General features: G+C 38.0%; 1 protein-coding gene across 1 annotated transcript in view; it reads right to left on the bottom strand.

Annotated features, from left to right (window-relative positions):
- Positions 1-6,391: 6,391 nt before the first annotated feature.
- LOC105510459 (collectrin) overlaps positions 6,392-20,027 on the bottom strand; it is a 39,241-nt gene continuing 25,605 nt past the window's right edge. Inside the window, exons 5-6 of the mRNA XM_011940259.1 lie at positions 19,059-19,253; positions 6,392-7,200 (exon numbers count right to left, since the gene is read on the bottom strand). Coding sequence (XP_011795649.1) covers positions 7,044-7,200; positions 19,059-19,253 — 352 coding nt within the window. The 3' untranslated portion in view covers positions 6,392-7,043. The remainder of the gene's footprint in view (positions 7,201-19,058; positions 19,254-20,027) is intronic.

The raw sequence follows: 20,027 nt of genomic DNA, 5'->3' as shown, positions 1-20,027 counted from the left end.
CCTATCACCAAACACTTGAATATTTCTGCATTCAACAATATGATGGTCTCATTTAGTACAATAAATAAAGACCATTACACATAATAAACAAAGATGATAAAGAGCATTATGTCTGCTCAGGTCAAGTGTTGCCACCAAATAGTTTTTAGAGGTTTTTGGATTTTAGAGTTGCATATAAGGGATTGTGGATATGTTTTCCTCTGGTCTTCATGCTCTTTTTCACTATATGAAGCCACCAGTCATTTAATATTCAAATAACTACCTACATACTTTTTTTCTCTTACTTCGAAGCTTCTCTGGATAGCAATCAAGCTATTGGTAGTCAGCAGACAGAACCATTAACCCCAAATTTTTTTTATTGTCTTCATTATGCACAAAATGCAATTCTGTTCTTTCTTTCACTACTGAGAGCTCAACTACACTTTACACAATGTTACTCATAATTTTTCACTTGTTTCTTTCTTTCTCTTTCAACTTTTTCCCTAGCTTCTTTAGAAATGGTCCGAGAGACTGAAGAAGAAGTAAAAGGATGAGGTCATATCCCAGAAGCCAAAAAGGCAGATTCTGTCAAAGAGGGTGACAGGGCGCCCTACACTGTAAAATGCTTCAAAGAGATTTAGGAGATAAGGACCAAAAAGCTGTGACCTTGACAACCAGAAATTTACAGTGACCTTTGAGGAAACAGTTTTCTCAAGGTGTGGAAATGGAAGTCAGAATGCAAAGAGTTGAGGAGCAAGTGGATGGTGGTGAAGCCCATAGCAAATGTAGACCTATTTTTTAATTAACCAGGGTCAATGTCCTTTAAAAGTCTTTAGAATGCCTATAAGTTTCCTTTACTAGTTCCATATACTTTCTTGTTTTCCCATAAAAATCTGGATTCTTGGCAGAAGAGTATGAAAAAAATTAAAAATGCTGCTTTTCCTTAAGCACTGACAAAATACAATGAAAGCTGATTCTTATTAAATTGTGTTCTCTTCTGCTTGTTTTCATTATGCTGGCATCATAACAGTTTGCATTCTAATATTTTATGTATAGATGTGCAAAATTTCAGATATATTGTGAGATAATATGCTACTGTGATTTGGCCTGATGGCTGTATCAGCATAAATCTATTTATATAGGGAAATATCTTTCCTAAATTCCAAAGGATTGACCAGCAAACTAATGGCTTGAAGTATACAAAATTGCCATTTTGTGGGTCAAAATGATTACATAGCAGTAACTTTACATGGTTCTGCCTCACAAGTTTTCAAATGCAACCTTGATACAAACTGAATATTGCCAAATACTTCATAAATCATTAAATGTGGCAGGCTATGAGCCAACGGCTTAGGATGACAAATGGAGTCCAGGGAACTCCAAGAACCATTAAGACATGAATCTTAATTAAACTTTTGCTAAATTTTGCAAATAAGGGCCACCTGTTCACTGTAGCAAGGCACTGGACAGTGGCACCTTCCAGGCTTGCTTGCCTGTGGTGGCTAGTGGTCGGTCACGTCTGCTCTATGCCATGCCCAAGAGTTCTTGTTCCACCCTTTCCAAAGGTCTTGGGTATGACCTAGCTCTGTTGTTCTGGGATCCTACTGCCAGATTGGGTCACAAGACATCAGACAGTTGAAAAATGTACCTTCTCTGGATCTGATTAAATGTCTTCTTTCATCCAACACCCCACACACATATTTACTTTATGTATTCACCAGTTTTCAAAAAATATAAGTGACATCAAGGGGTAATTATGGAAAAATTACATCTAGAGACACAATTGTCATTTTTTTATTGGCCAAACTCTCCCCTACTGGCCAGTACCACTATAAAGACTTGCACCAACTACTTGCATCCCCCTACTGGCCCTACTGTGTTATAATAATTTTTTAAAGATGAATGTTGTGTATTATAAATTGGCTCTTATTCTGTGCCCAGAATAAAAGTCCTTTTAGAACAATGTTATGAAAATAAAGAGCAGAATGACTCAATAAACAACAGCTAAAATTTATTCATTTGTTCAAGCCAAAATTTTTTAAAAATAATGATATTCTTAGTAATCAACTTAATTTTATCATAATTAATGAATTGGTCCCTTATAGGACATTCTTTCTCTATTTATATTATCTGAATCTAGCATGGTGTCTTCAGTAAAGTGGTGGGACATTCAATACATTTTTAAGGAAGGGAAGAAGGAAGGAAAGAAAACGTGCATTTGCTTAAGTAATTGAGGTAACTAAACTTGAGAACATTTTATACAGGAAAATAAGATGTAAAATGGGAAACAAAATATTATGTTAAGGGACCCCATGAATTGAAATAAGGACTGAGAATTTGGACTTTGCGTTTCTTTTTGCTCTTTGATTTTTAATCTGTGTCCTCTCCTATTCCCTATTTCTCATCCAGGAATGATGATAAATGTGCATAATCTGTGTAGTGGTACTCGTATCTGGAATCTGATCATTATCATTCTATATGCAATAACTTGCTTAATTCTTTTATATTATATTTTCTAATGGTTAGTTCTTGTGAAAAACATAGATGATGAAACTACACCAAAAAAAAGTTATCTGCATTTACATTTCTTCTGTGAAGCAAGTCCAGGTATCACCATCCCAGTGCATTTTCTTTCTGTAGTGAATTGATTTTCAGACATTTCTGTCCTTCCAGTTTCATCAAGTAGTTTTTGCTAGGAACTTGGAAACTGGAATGACAGCTATATTTCCACTTCCTTTACAACATTTTGTTTCCAGTACATATCACCTCACAATGTGTTCCCTCATGGCACATTACAGGATCAGTAAATTAAAAGTGAGAGGTGTGGTTGATGATTGACTGCTCTCTAATTACCCAGAGTGTTTGTCAAAGGCAGTAGGCAGGAGATATAAGCTCTATTTTGCTGTTACATTGATTGTCAAGGTTACAGAACGTCTCTGCTAGCATAGAAAACTTCTCCAATAAGGATACTTAGTGGAACAGACCTTCCCCCAGTGGAATAAATTCCCTCCCCACCAGAATAAACAGTGAAGAAAATGGTCTCATGATCAAAATGGGTTTGTCTCATGCCTTCAAAATAAGAAACATCTAGAATCAGTGTTTCTCAATCTTCTTTTTGTTATTGTGGCCTTTTAGACCTTTTTCTTAATAGTTATCCCATGAAATTTTAATATCTTAGATATACTGTTTACCTGCTTACATACTGTGATCATTTGGAGGACTACTGATATCATCTGGACCTGTGTCCTCATCAAATTTCATATTGAATTGTAGTCTCCAACGTTGGAGGTGAAGCCTAGTGGGAGGTGCTTGGAACATCAGAGTGGATATCTCATGAATCATTTAGCACCATTCTCTTGGTCCTGTTCTCGTGATAGTGAGTTAGCATGAGATCTGATTGTTTAAAAGTGTGTAACACCTCCCCACTTGGTTTCTCTTTCTCCTGCTCCTGCCATTTGAGACACCTGGCTCCCCCTTTGCCTTCCACCATAATTGGAAGCTTCCTGAGGCCTCCCCAGAAGCAGAAGTGGTTATGCTTCCTTTACAGCCTGCAGAGCTGTGAGCCAATTAAGCCTCTTTTCTTTATAAATTACCCAGTCTCAGGTATTTCTTTACAGCAGTGCGGGAATGAATTAATATAACTGCAAACCACTGTAATATCTCAAATTTTTTCTCCCGGCCAAGAACAATTTACACCCTGTTGAGAATGCATATCTTGGATTATGCTTCCTAGCACACACTGATTGAATTCAGCTAATGTTTCACCAGTTAAAGACTTCTCTATGCAAAGTCAAATTATTCTTCTTAAGTATACCACTCAAAAGAGTGTAAGATAGAGAATAATTATTTAGTAAGTCACATCTTGTCAACCAACAGGTCAAATCTCATTCCTTTTCTAACAATAAGGAAGCCTACTAATATTAAATAGCATATGGTTCCCAAGTCAAAATGGTGTTCAAGTCAAAAATCTTCTACCCACATATTCAAACTCTTCCACTTACAGAGAGAGGGGCAGGCTTTGCTCCCAGAAGGGATAAAACTATGAGCTTGCAACAGCTACCACTTCATGTGCTTGTTTATTAGCACACATTCATTGAGCTCTGACTACACAGACTTTCAGCTGCACAAGGGCATGAATTGTGTTTGGTTTTGCTCAACATTGTAGGATAAAGGAAAGAAAGAAGGAAGGGAGAAAATAAGGAAACAGACAAGGCACTGTGCTAAGTGACTTGAACACTACCTCTAAGAATATTATATTTAGTGTGAAGATACAAACATATAAACAAGTAAATAAAATGAAGTGTTATAATCATTATAAACAAAAATGTGTAGACATAAATTACAAAGCAATAGTTAATTATATTTGGTTGGAGGTCAAGGGCAAAGTGAAGTAGGTTACAAAAATGTTTATGGAGACAAGACTGCATTAGGACTTCTGTGGGCCCTAAAACACTCTTGCCTTTGCGGTCCCCTTCCTCCATAGAAAACATATTTAATAATAATTACAGTTCAGTGAGATGAGTATAATTATCTGGGTGTTCTAGCAGCACATATCCTGGATGTCTGGCAAAGACTTCCTGAGATCAAAACGTTTACATAAGAAAGACCCTAAGAACAAAGTACAAGAGTGGCTGAGAGGTAGGGTAGAGAAAACAGCCTGTTCAAAAGCTGGGAAGTGAGAGATCTATGTATGACTGGATGGAAGAGAGAACTTCTAAGAGATGAAGATAGGGAAGGAGGTGGAGGTGGAGGGGGTGTCAAACTTTAGCAGGCCCTGTGTTAAGGGGTGTGGCTTTAGCCTAAGGATAATGATAAGCCATTTAAAAGTGTCTGTATTAGGAATTAACAGGACCAGGTTTACATTTGGGGCATTCATTCAGGCTGTATCACAGACAATGGACCGGTAGATATTCTAGGGGGACCTCTAGGCTCCCTCTTCTAAGCCAATACACCCATTCCTAGCAGCTAAGAATATTGGTTATTGAAGGCTCACAGCTGAGTTCTTCAATGCGAATTGCATCCAGCCACAGTGAACTGCCTTTTTCAAGGATAGACCCTCTCCCAGAAGGCACCCACAGGCATGCCTGGCCAATGTGGAGATACAAAGACCCTGCCTGCTCCCTTAACTCAATCAGGAATAGCCCCAGCTCCTGAGCTTCCAGAAAGATTAGCTGAGGCCTCTATTGTAACCATGTTTCTGGTTGTTTCTCCCTCTGCCTAATCCTACTCTATTTGTTACCTGTTGCTGCCACAAACTTAACAGCTTAAAAAAATACACGTTTATCATCTCACAGTGTCCATGGTCAAGAGTCTGGGTACAGCCTAACTGGTTCTTCTGCTCAGGCTGCAAAGCGTAGGTCAGACTGCATTCTCATCTGGAGATTTGAACGGGGAAAAATCTGCTTCCAAGCTTACTCCAGTTGTCAGAATTCATTTCCTTGTTGTAAGACTGAGGATTCTAGCTTCTTGATGGCTGTTGGTTGGAGGCTGTTCTTGGTGCCTAGAGGTCACCAGCAATTCCTAGAGCAAGCTTGTCTAACCTGTGGCCTGTGGGCCACCTGCAGCCCGGGGCAGCTTTGAATGTGGCCCAACACAGATTCTTAAACAGTTTTGGCGAATTTTGTTTAGCTCATCAGGTATCGTGTTCGTGTATTTTGTGTGACCCAAGACAATTCTTCTTCTTCAAATTTGGCCCAGGGAAGCCAAAAGATTGGACACCTCTGTCCTAGAAGCTGATCACAGTTTCTTTCACATGGGCTTTCCCAACATGGCCACTTAGTGAATCAAGACAGCAAGAAGATCTCAAAAACAAATCCGCTAGCAAGACAGACTCAGATATGATATAAAGTAATTGCAGGAGTGTGACATCTCATCACCTTTATTGTATTCTATTCATTAGAAGCAAGTCACAGGTACCATACTCACTGAAGGGGAGGGGATTATATGAAGGCGTGAATACCAAGAGATGGGAATGATGGGGGCCACCTTAACATCTGTCCGCCACACTTTGCGTTCCTCACTTCTTAAAGGTGTATCTCCTGAGCACATGACCCAGTAAACCTGCTGTATGCAGCTACCTATCTTAGAGTTTGTATGCAAGGAGGCACACTGGAAGCAAGAAAGTGAGTTAGAGACTACTGTTGTAACTTTAACTATGGGTGATAGTGGTGGGAAATTGAGTAGCAAATTTTATTTTCATTAATAAATGTATAATCATTGTTCTTAGAATTTAGAATTATTCATGGCCTATCTGGAAATAGAATCAACCTAAAAACTACAAGGTGTCTTCAAACAAGGATACACACAACAAAAATAATTCATTTCTAGGGCTGCAGAGCAGACTAAAGATAACCAATAAAAACAAGACTATCTTCCACAGTGTGAAAATAAATTTCAGACCGCAATCAGTCATACAATCAAAAAGAGATGATTATTACTTTATTAAGTTAGCACATATTGGACTTTTACAAATTGTAGAAATGGTTAACAAATAGAATTATCCTATTAGGGGCTGATATTCAGAAAATATATAAGCAATTGTTGGTGTGATAACAGGATAAAATTCTACCCTGTATATCAATACTTTCATTTTTAGCCATCCATTTACAATAATTACTTCTCACTTTTGTTTACTTAGTCATATACAGAGTAATATAAGTGATCATCAAAAAGGATCCATTTTCAATGATTTCTACACCATGTTATACGTATTCTCCACTGAAAAATTTATTTTTCCTTAGGTCTTTGAAGTGTGAAAATATATATATAGTCCTGATCTTATTTCTAAAAATGCTTAAATCAATAACTACAAATACCACATGACCACATTTATACACTATATTGTCAGAAAAGTATTTTAGAATATTTTGAGTCGTCAATAGCTTATGATTTCAGTGGTGTTCATGGGTACAATTGATTGCTTTTCAGTTTCAAGCACATTCAAAATTTATTACAAAAGCAGAATGGTGAAACAAAATATATGATCTGCTCTTGGTATTTCAGGATGCTCAGCAGTCACACAGAAACAAATGTTTAATTTCTTGAGGAAGCGGAACAACAGCCCTTCAGAGAGGGGTGAGCCTCTCATCCTCTGTCATGAAGGCATCATTAATATGCCCTCCCTTCATGTCCAGGGGATCACAGGGGATGCCATTTTCAATTGTGTTCATGTTTTCACACTTATCTTCAGCGTCATCCACTTCAGATGGTTCTTTGTTCTTTCTAAAAGCACATAAAAAAGAGTGATTGGCTTCTAGAAGGACCATAACCATGGCTGCATATGGTCTTCTGTATGAACATGGAGAACAGGAAGGGAATAGGAATCTTAGAACAATGAAATAATTAATGATATTGTGTAATTTTCAAACAAATTTCAAAGACCATAAAGAGTTGGTGAGGTGAAAAGATACTATCAAGATGAGAAGTCTGTATAGATGACATATACATAGTGATCAAAACAAGTGGTCTTATTTAGAATACTAAGATCAATATAGATGAATATGTATATGGATGAATATGAGTGTATATGCACATATATACACATAGACACTCACACACACAAATTGCATGAAGAATGTGAAGAAAATGCATAGTAAATTCGCAAGTTTAAAATCCATCTCTAGGAGAACAACTTAATAACAATTGAATTGTTAAAAGTAATAAATTCCTCTCACGGGATTTGACAAATTAATGGTCTGAAAATGTTGAGTGAAAAACAAATAGAAATGAGCTATCAGAAAGCAAATTAACATTACTTTGTAGAAAATAAGTACTATAAACTTCAGAAATTGCTGCTTGGCTCTACTCATTACAAAATAACTGTGTTAATTTGCAAGTCACAATTTTGGAACTCAGAGCACATTTTCCCTAACTATTTTACAACTTGTAGTTATAATTCCAGGTCACTCCAAAAATTCCATATGACAGGATAAATTTTTGAGTTTCTCATAGTTTCACCCTTTGTAGACCTTGCTGACTCCAACCCAAGTAATATGCAGATCTGTAATATTTCTTTGGAGTGTGGAAAACTGTAGACTCAAATTCAAAGCGTTTTCCTGTCTTTTGTGAAAGACTAAAACAATGAGACAATTATGCTTGATATCATGCAGTAAAAGAAAAAAGAGAGGTGGGTGCCTCTAGGCAACCAAAAGAAGGAGGGGTTTCCCTAAGGCTTATCACAGGTTGGATGCTGGAGCACCACTCCATGGTGACACCATGAGGAATGATGTTAGGCATGAGGCTCCTGGACTTGCAAAGGATTCTCTTGTCCCACGAATTTGTGGAAATGCCAAATAGCAGAAACGAAGAGATCATCTGGCTGAGATGTTAGGCACTGCAGTGGTGACCAGGGTAAAGTCCCACCACTATGGGAGTCCCTCAGGACCTTGGTGAGTCTCTAACAGGTGAGGAGATGGTGAAGGTGCCCCAATGATGACTGAGATGGAATTCTTATTAGTCCTGCATGAGAATGTGCTTTAAAGAAGATGGTGGAAGAAAGTGGAGAAAAGAGAAAGCCCTTTTTTTATAGAAGAATGCCAACGAATATAGAACGAGTAATAGGAACAGAAACTCACCACTGTAATAATAATTGATTCTGATGAGGATTATCAATGGATACTAAACCATTACGTGAGGGATGGTTGGAGAACAGGATATTCACGTGGTCTCAAGATACCACCCCCATAAGCAAAATATTAATTCCAAAAAGACACTTGTATTTTGCCAAAAGAGAAATCTAGTGAAAATTTCCAACAATGAAAAAAACTGACAAGTCTGTCCTGATGTCATACACTGAGTAAATCACATATATGTTTTTCCTGTGTTCCAGCCCCACCCCCTCCAATTTGTTTTGACCTAAATCTCATAATGAGGAGCCTAATCAGAAAAATCCAAATTTAAAAATGTTTTGCAAAACAGCTGATCTGGACTCAGCACAGAGTAGGCATTCAACTCTATGGGTGGATGAATCAATGAAAGTAGATTAATGGCTGACTGGCTGGATAATAAATACATGGATGGGTAGAAGGTGGGTGGGTGGCTGAACAAATGATGAAGGGTGGATGGACAGATGGATAAAATAATCAATGAATGTAGTTCAATTGCTGGTTGGCTAGATGATAAATTAATGGCTGGCTGACTGGACGGATGGATGGATGGATGGACAGATGACAGATGGTAGACTGAACAATTAGATGTATGTATGTATGGACTAACGTTGTAGGTAAAGTTACTCAGGCAGTAGCCCTAGGTAGACCTTGAATGGGCTTTACTACAAGAAATAAGGAAGGAAGGAAGGAAGGAAGGGAATTTTACACACAAGAAATTTCTTATATCTCTTGTATTTTAGGCTTTGCTGATGGTTTATTAAATAATTTCAAATAGTTGTTCATTTAAAACAAAGGTAAAGTAGAATTCCAATTCTGTAGATCCCAATGTCATCATTTGAAAGTATTTTATCATTGCATATGCCACCATTAAATATCACAATTAGACACAATAGGCAATCACTGAATTGCAGATGCCACATTTTAAACATTTATTAATAAAACTTCTGGTCCAATGCTGGGTTGAAAGTCAGGAGTTGTGGTCCTAGAGACCTAGTGAAAGACAGACTGCTATATCTTTCCATCCTTGCGGTGAAGACACAGCACTGGCCATGCCAAGCATCAGCAATCAGCAATCAACATGGGTTGGGGTAGACATAGATTTTAATGTGATGAGAGGATCCTCCCAGGTGAAATTACCCACCAGAGGATTAGAACACTTTGGTTCCTCTTCCTGTAGATAGGTGTATTGTTACTTTCCACATCCTCCAGAAAGCAAAGGACATCGACATTCTATAACCATCAATCACATCACTTCCATTCATACTATCCAACATTCACTAACAGCTACATTTTGAGTGTCTACTATGTGTATGGAAGAGATACAGTTCTTGTCCTAAAATGAATTCAATGAAAGGGAAAAACGCCATATACACTCATCCTCCCTCCCCCCATTTTAATGCTTTACAAGAAAGAGGAATGTTTCTTCTAAAGATGAAACTGTAAGTAGCAAATGTCTATAAATTATCATTAAAAATGGCTATCTCATGTAAATTCCCCCAAAATCACTCCTCACTGGGCTTGGAGTGAATAATTTTCCACAACAATAAATAGATTGTGGACAGCCAAATTTTACCCTGATATTTGTGTATGTTAAGTATGAAACCTGTATTACAAACATTTTAGTAAAGGAAGCATTCTGAAGTAGGTGGCAATGCAACAGTAGTCTTCGAAATAATGATTGCCGGTGCCTATTTTCCAGTTTCTTCAGTTAATAAAATAAAGTATCTATGGAGTCAGAAGAAAAATGACAAAGAGCTAGATGTACGTGATCATTACAAGGAATCTCGCTTCCCCCTTCCCAGCAACAAGGAAAAATGATTCATCAGGCATCACAAATGAATGGGGAAAAACTAAAAAGGAAGATGTAAACAAATGAGGACAAGTTTTTCTTCTTTAGAAGAAGAACAACATCTCAAACAAAAAGATTCCAAGGGGAATTGCTGTGGAAATTTATCAAACTGAGCTGTGTCAGTGACAAATTAGGTGCATATTGTTCTTTTACAACCTTAGATCCAGTTGCAGAGTCCTGGCATTGCAGGACTTCACAAATTGCAGTGTCAGGAACTTGCTGCTTGGTGGACATGATAAGCAGCTCAAAGGTTATCTAACAGTAATGTATCACTTTGTCACGTTTCATAGTGTTTGCTGTAATAAACTGATTCACTACCTGTGCGTTGCTTTTACTAAGAATAATAAAACTTAACTATCTTTCTGGATCATTCTGATTTGATGTTCTGCTAAAAACATGAGTTCTTTTTCCTGAAAACTAAAATCAAGTGTTAATTACTTATGCTATTCCTGCAATGTCAGGGGATTCAGGAAGAGGATGAAAAAACTGATTAAAATACCTGGAACGAGCTCCTAGGAGCCCTGAGAGTGAATATAGAGAGAACAGGGGCAAAAGAGGGGAGAAAAGAAGTATCAGGTGTGGCCCTCAGAGCTAGGGGATGTTGAGGAACAGGGTTTGCTCTGTTATAAGATAAAGTAAAGGTGCCAAAAGCAGAAAGAGTATTTCTGTCCTCCTTCAAACAAAATAGAGTTGACCGCTGGGCATGGGGGCTCACACCTGTAATCCCAGCACTTTGGAAGGCTGAGATGGGCGGATCACCTGAGGTCAGGAGTTCGAGGCCAGGCTGGCCAATATGGTGAAACCCCATCTCTGCTAAAAATACAAAAATTATCCGGGCGCGGTGGCACATGCCTGTAGTCCCAGCTACTCGGGAGGCTGAGGCAACAGAATTGCTTGAACCCCGGGAGGTGGAGGTTGCAGTAAGCAGAGTTCTCACCAATGCACTCCAGCCTGGGCAAGAAAGCAAGACTCTGTCTCAAAAAAAAAAAAAAAAGACCTAAAGAGGCCGGGCGTGGTGGCCCACGCCTGTAATCCCAGCACTTTGGGAGGCTGAGGTGGGCAGATCACAAGGTCAGGAAATCAAGATTATCCTGGCTGACATGGTGAAACCCCGTCTCTACTAAAAATACAAAAAAATTAGCCAGGCATGGTGGCGGGTGCCTGTAGTCCCAGCAACTCGGGAGGCTAAGGCAGGAGGATGGCATGAACCTGGGAGGTGGAGCTTGCAGTGAGCCAAGATCGCGCCACTGCGCTCCAGCCTGGGTGACAGAGCGAGACTCTGTCTCAATAAATAAATCAGTAAATAAAGCTAAAGAGCCAAGATCCAAGAATAGCCAGAAAGACAATAAAAGACAGACAAATATGATTTTCAAACAGGACAGAATCAATTACCGGGGAATTGAGACTGTCCTCAGAATCGCTCTGGATGATTCTGGGGGAAAATAGGGTTACTGGAATGATTTGAGTGGGCATTGTAGCACAGTGAGATTGATGGACTTTGAAATCAAACCTATCTGGTTTTAAATCCTGTTACTATTACTTTTTAACCATGTGACTGTAGGCAAGTTGCTTTACATGTGCCATATAATAGCAATGATAATGCTAATGATAATATTAAGTATTTATTACATGGTAGAAATCAGACTAGGCATTTTGTATACATCATCTCACTTAATTCTTACTGCGATATTATGCAGAGTTTATTATCACTGTTTTTCAAATCCATTATTTCAACCACTCAACCACGATTACGTGCCTCATCCCTGTTTTTCAGATGAAGGAACTGACACTCAAATATGTAGAGTAACTTGTCTTTCAGAATGAAACAAGATTGGTGAAAGGAGTTGACCTAGAACTCTATTTACTCTCCCCAGGCTTTACTCAACACACTTACATTAGATTTTTATCAGGTATGTATATTTAAGAACAGCAAAGAAAAACACTTGCTATATTCGCTATGACATTCTCATTTTATTTACAGCTCTATTTTTAAGACTATTCATTTAATTAAGACTTTGTAAGAATGTGAAGTTTCAGGATATAAAAGTGTTGACTGAGCCACATCCCCTTGTGTGAAAAACAAGATTTGTGGAAATCCAAATGCATTTTTATTTACTATTGACCTTACAGGAATAGAAGTATAACTAGAAACAAACCAAGCAAATTTACTAATGACTCTACTCAGCTGGGAGCATTAGCTAGGGTTCTATGCCCTAAGTCTTTGACCTGGCTTTGTTACTATAAGATTATAATCTCCTTCTAGGCAAGGACCATCCATGTTATTTATGTTTGTCTCATCTACAATACATACTATAGCTCCTATCACAGAATGGATGATCAGTAAAACAATAAAATATTTTTACTTATCTGGGCTCTGGTTTCTGGAGCGTTGGATTTGAATCATTGTTAAGGTCCCTTCCTGAGACCCAGTTGTGATCTTAGATCCAACTAAGGTCTAACATTGTAACAGTCTATTTATATACTGGATTCGATATCAATTCTAGTATGTACATGTAAATCTGAAATTGTGCTGTGTCCATGACTCTCCTTATAAACCACAAAGTTCCAGGTTATATAAAATTAGCACTTTATAACTGCTTTTTATGATCATGCTAGTAACTTTAATAGATATAGCACTTTCTAGCATGTAAACCACTAGGTATATTCTCTGATTTTGTCTTCTCATCATTACACTATTTAAGAAAATATTGTCATCATTTTCCTTATGTGACCTGCTCAAAGACACAGCTAACAAATGTCAGAGCCTGAGACTGGAAACCAAAACCAAGAGTCTTAGTTTAGTGCTCTATTAAAACACACATCACATTATCAACTTCATCACCATCACCATCACCATCACTATCACTATCACCATCATCATTATCACTACCATCATAAAATTGACCATATAACTAACACATTTACTTCTAGGCTGTGGCTAGACACTAAATCTAGTAGAGACATTATTGTGAGGTATATGTAGTTCATCTTGGTTGCCTTCCCACTTGTTCTGCTCCCTGATTGTTGCCCCAAATTTTAAAAATCACGTTTCCAAGCTTTTCCCTTCAACGAATCTCTCATTTCCACAAACTGCTATTCTCAACTAGAGGGCAATAGAGAAGCAACCTCTTCTAGGTATTTCACAAAGAGGTGGCAGCTGTAATGGTGTGCTAGATCTGGCTGGTATGGGTTTTCAAGGGCTGATTGCTAAATATTCAGAATTTTTCAGCCTTGATGGGAAATTGGCAAATGCTACAAATCAGAGTATTTATTCAGAATTTTTCAGCCTTGATGGGAAACTGGCAAATGCTACAAATCAGGGTATTTTTTAGACAGAGAGCTGGTTAACCAATTCACCACTATTGTGGTGACCAGTAGACCTCATAGGATTACTTGCATTTTAAAAAAGTGTTTATTCAACTATGCAGCCATAAAAAAGGATGAGTTTGCGTCCTTTGTAGGGACATGGATGCAGCTGGAAACCATCATTCTTAGCAAACTATCACAAGAACAGAAAACCAAACACCGCATGTTCTCACTCATAGGTGGGAACTGAACAATGAGATCACTTGGACTCGGGAAGGGGAACATCACACACTGGGGCCTATCATGGGGAGGGGGAAGGGGGGAGGGATTGCATTGGGGGTTATACATGCTATAAATGATGAATTGATGGGTGCTGACGAGTTGATGGGTGCAGCACACCAACATGGCACAAGTATACATATGTAACAAACCTGCACGTTATGCACATGTACCCTAGAACTTAAAGTATAATAAAAAATAAATTTAAAAAAAAAAGTGTTTATTCAGCATGGTAGTGGCATCAAAACAGACACACAGACCAATGGAACAGAACAGCAAGGATAGAAATAAATCCATGCATTTATGGCCAGCAGATTTTCAACAAAGGTGGCTAGAACACACAATGAGGAAAGAACAATCTCTTCAATAAAAGGTGTTAGGAAAACTGGATATCTAGATGCAAAAGAATGAAACTGGATTGTTGTCTCACACCAAATACAAAAATCAACTCAAAATAGATTAAAGAATTAAACATAAGACCTGAAACTGTAAAACTACTAGAAGAAAACATAGGAGAAAAGCTCCATGACACTTGTCTGGGTAATGGCCCCAAAAGCACAAAAACAAATTCAAAAATAGACAAACGGGATTTACATCAAAATAAAACGTTTCTGCACAGCAAAAGAGTTAATATCCAAAAATACATAAGAAACTCAAACAACTCAATAACAAGAAAACAAATAACCCAATTTAAAAATGGGCAAGGATGTGAATAGAAAATTTTCAAAAGAAGACATACAAATGGCCAATGGGTATATGAAAGAATGCTCAACACCACTATCATCAGGGAAATGCAAATCAAAACCACAATAAGATACCACCTCATAGCTGTTAGAATACCTATTATCAAAAAGACAAAACATAGCAAGCGTTGGTGAGGATGTGGAGGAAAGGGAACCCTGGTACACTACTGCAGGGAATGTAAATTAGTACAGCCATTATGGAAAACAGTATGGCAGTTCCTCAAAAAATAAAAAATAAACTACTATATGATCCAGCAATCCCACTCTAAGTATATACCCAAAAGAATTGAAACCATTATATCAAAGAAATTTCTGCACTTTTACGTTCAACCCAGCACTATTCACAACAGCCAAGGTATGGAATCAACCTAAGTGTCCATCAATGAATGAATGGATAAAGAAAATGTGGTATGATGAAATACTATTCAGCCTTCAAAAAGAAGGAAATCCTGACATTTGTGACAATACGGATGAACCTGAAGAACAGTATGCTAAATGAAGTAAGCCAGGCACAGAAAGACAAATGTCACATGGTCTCATTTATTTGTGGAATCTAAAAAAGTTGAATTTATACAAGCAGAGAGCAGAATGGTGGTTGCCAGGAGCTGGTGTGGGTGGGGGGAGATGTTGGTCAAAGACACAAAGTTTCTCTTAGACAAAAGGAATAAGTTTGGGCAATGTACTGTACAGCATGATGACTATAGTTAATAATTATGTACTGCATACTTGAAAACTGCTAAGAGAGTAGATCTTAAATGCTTGCCCCCTAAATTAAGTATGTGATCTCCTCCCCTAAAATTAAGTATGTGAAGTGATGAATATGTTAATTATTTGATTTAGCCATTTCGTAATATATACATATATCAAAACCTCACCTTATATGCCGTAAATATATACAACTTTTATTTGTTAACAACACCTTAATAAAATAAAACAAGCATTTAATAAAATCCAAGCAATGAGTTGGTGAATTGGAGAAGTTTCTACAGTATGATGGAAAATACCAAGATATTTTCCACAATATCTTGGTGGAAAAGAGATCCTTTCCCAGCACCTCTTAATCATAGCAATAGGTTAAGCTGATCTTAGATAATAATAATTACTGTTTATTTACTGCACACTATATCCTAGGTACTTTATACACATTTATGTCAGTCAATCCTCATGAAAGCCCTGTGAAACATCATCTCCCTGTTGCAGATGGAGAAACTGAGATCCCTGGAAATCAGGTGACTCAACTAAGATTATACAGGTAAAGGGAATAGCTGGTATTTGAGTTTACCTAGTCTGGGCTCCATTGGTTGCATACGTGCCACTCAGTGTCCCTGAATAACTAATATAATGGTGTTATTGGCAAAGATAACAGAATTGTTAAAGCTTTGCTGAGAAATTTCCTCAATAGTAAGTTTAAATATATATATGTGTGTTAGATGACTCTGGCACTCTTCTCCATAGAAGCAGAATGGTGACTTAGATAATCCCATGGTCCCTCCAGGTCTCCTAAGTTTAAGATTTTGTACCACACACATATACACCATGGAATACTATGCAGCCGTAAAAAGGGATGAGTTTGTGTCCTTTGTAGGGACATGGATGCAGCTGGAAATCATCATTCTCAGCAAACTATCGCAAGAACAGAAAACCAAACACCGCATGTTCTCACTCATAGATGGGAACTGAACAATGAGATCACTTGGACTCGGGAAGGGGAACATCACACACTGGGGCCTATTATGGGGGGGAGGTTTGCATTCTGAGTTTTACCTGATGTAAATGACGAGTTGATGGGTGCTGACGAGTTGATGGGTGCAGCACACCAACATGGCACAAGTATACATATGTAACAAACCTGCACGTTATGCACATGTACCCTAGAACTTAAAGTATAATAATAATAATAATAATAAAGATTCTATACCACAAAAACTATGTTCATTATTATCTAATGTATGGGTTAGATTGTTGAACATTCCTTTGACCATCTTCCTCGAAACTAAAGGTTTTGGGGGCAACTCTATCTTTTCCATGAATAGAAAGGGCTTTCATTGCAATTTTCAGGGCTCTCCCCACTTCAGACTGCACCTTCTCCTCACATTTGAAACAACATTTTGTCCAGGAGAAACCCACCACAAATTGTGTCAAACTTAAAACACAACAAACAATTTATCTTCAGAAGGTTGTCATAATTTTCCTGATTATATTTGCTAATTACTGATGCTCTCCCGGTTTACACAAGAGATTTGTCCATCTGCTTTCCCAGTTTGAACATGAAATAAATTTGTGAAGGCAAGTTTGTGACAACAGCTTCACTTCTCCCAGGCAACAAATTATGATGCTACACACTCAACTATTATATTACTGCAGAATCTGCTCAGAAGGAAAGAGATAGCTAATCCCAGCACAAACTACCTGAAAGACCAGCAAATGGCAAGATCATAAAATAACAGTAACAGCTAACACTTACTGAGCACTCACTGTGTGCCAGATACCACTCTAATCACTCTATGTATTAACTCTTTTTATCCCACCAAGTTAATTATTTCCAGTACGCCTCACTGTCACTCTAGAAAAGTTACCTATTCACAAACAGTAAAGATAAATTTGACCAGCTTGACTCTAGCACCACAAATTATATTCTCCTAAGCTCAGTTTCCCTGACTCATTGTGCTTCCTGATATTCATACAGTTAATGGATTATATACAAGGGCAGAATCTAAGAGATAAATACATTGGGTCTAAGCAATCTATCTCCAGAGTCCATTCTTCTAACTCCTACACTATATTGTACTAGTGAGGAAATTAGAAACCAAGTAGATGGAGTGAATTCACTAATGTTACAGTTGTTAGAACACAGAATCACAGCATCTCAAGATTAATATAAAGCAAAAATATTAAACAGAGGTATTCAAGCATTGCATGAGAATACTTCTCAATATTTTCAAAAGAAAAACCAAAACGAACATTTTGTACCAAGTCTCTTTACATTACATGTCATGCCAAGATCATCAAGAAAATCAGGTAAGTGTAACTGGATCCTAATCTTTGAATTTAATTTGAGGACTAGACATAAACCATATTTATTTCATAGCGTTTTACTTATCATTTGTAAATAAAATTACAAAGCCCAATATTTAAAATTATTACCTTCTGTTAGTTACTACGGTGAAACATATGGAAAGCAGTAAACTTCAAGAGAAGCATTTAGTCAAACACATACTTAGCCAAACACATCCCACATGTCCCATGTAGGAACCGACACTTTTAAAAACCATGTCCCTGTTACTTTCAAATGCATGTCACTGTAATTACCACTTACCAGAATTCCTCTTCCTTAGTATCAGAAAGGAAGGTTTACAAGCATTAAAGTCTAGTGAAAAGCTGAGGATTTTTCCATCTTCCCCCCTGGATTAGAGGTACTGGTTAACAAAATCATGCTGAGAAATCCTGTCTCCTCTTCTTCTCCACTACCTCAGTAACTTCCCCACAGTTACTGAAATTCCCTCTTGAAGCAGTATCAATAATTTAGGCATTGCAGCTTGCAAGTGCCCCCAGAATCTAGGTAAATGAACTCAAGAAGTGAAACTCTACCTATAAATTATTAAATTGAAAGCTCTCAAACTCAATGAATTAGAATAACCTGAGTATTTATTAAAATGCATCCCTTCAGAGATTCTAATTTAGTGGGTTTGCAATAGGGCCAAGGAACCTACATGTTAAACGAGTATTCCAGGTGATTCTGGTGCTGAGAGTTGATTTAAAGGCCATGAGCAACACAGCTCTATTCAATATCATAGGCACACAAGGAATGAGTGTCTATCAAAGGGAGGGAAGTATAACAGTACAAATGCATCGGGGACAAGATGGTAGTCTGCATGCACTGGGCTAACAAGAGGTAAGCCAAGGTAGGGAGGCATGGAACTATGAAACTGCTGGCATTTGGATGTGGATGACTACCAAAGATTAATTCTGCCTACCCAAAAAGCCTGTTTAGCTCCTTATATCCAGCTTACAAAATCACAACACAGATATTAAAATCAAGCCTGGATATGAAACATTTATGTGGTACAGAATACAGGGAAAGGTAGTCATGGAAGGAGCCTAGTTAAGTAAGGGACATTGGACTCTAAAATATATCTAAAGACAAGAGCATCAGTGATATTTTTGAAAATCACCAATTTTTTCAAAGTTTCAAATGTAAGGCATCATCTTCAGCCAGAGGAAAATCTTCTCCTGATTTGTCCAAGTCATGAGGAAATAAGAAAATGCTCTTTCAATCACTCCTTTTAAATATCTTACCTTCTACGTTGCCGGATCCCTGATAAAATCAGTAGTGTAATTGCAACTATGACGATGCAAAATATCACACCAAATATAATAATCCAGATGGGCACAGATGGGTCCATGGGTGGTGCAAGTGTGGAAGGGATTTTTAAAAATTCCAGAGTTTGGTCATTTAGAAAGAAAGCACCGTTGATCCGGTTCTTGTTCATTCTAAAATGTAATGATAATTAAAAGTAAACAAAATAAGACAGAAAAAAAAACCTATTAAGACAAAGTACAAACCTGTTTCTCCATGATTATAAACATCTCTATAAACAAAGCATCCTCTTGGCAGGAGACTTCAAGTTGACTAGAAAGTTTGCTGAAGGCAATCATGCCACAGTTTCTCTTAAGTTACAACGCTAGCTGCCAGAGGGATACCCATGTATCCACTGCTGCCCCCATTGTTGTGAATGTCCAGAAGTCCTGAGCTTTGAGCTCTGTCCACCATGTTTTATTTCCTGAGAGGTAGTAAGGTAAGAGGAGGGATTCGTCTCTGGAGGTAGGGCTCTGGCCCTGGACCAAATTGAGGACGAACTAAAACAGAGCCGGCGGGGGGTGGGGGAAGCAGCTTTCCATCAGACACGCCCACCAGTGTGCCATGTCAGTTTACCATTGCCATGGCAACACCTGGGAGTTACCACCCCTTTCCATGGCAATGACGTGATGACCCCAAAGTTATTACCCTTCCCTATAAATTTCTGCATAAACTGTTCCTTAATCTACATGTAATTAAAAATGGGTATAAATATGACTGCAAAATTGCCCTGAGCTGCCAGTCTCTGCCTACAGGGTAGTCCTGCTCTGCAGGAGCAGTCACAGAGCAGTAACATCACCGGAGCTGTAATACTACCTCTTCAATAAAGTTGTTTTCTTCTACTTCTGGCTCTCTCTTGGATTCTTTCCTGGGCAAAGCCCAAAATCCTCATGGGCTAAGCCCCAATT

Source organism: Colobus angolensis, unplaced genomic scaffold (genome assembly GCF_000951035.1).
Source record: "Colobus angolensis palliatus isolate OR3802 unplaced genomic scaffold, Cang.pa_1.0 Scaffold188, whole genome shotgun sequence".
Classification (NCBI taxonomy): domain Eukaryota; kingdom Metazoa; phylum Chordata; class Mammalia; order Primates; family Cercopithecidae; genus Colobus; species Colobus angolensis.
This window is presented reverse-complemented; position numbering and strand designations above follow the sequence as displayed.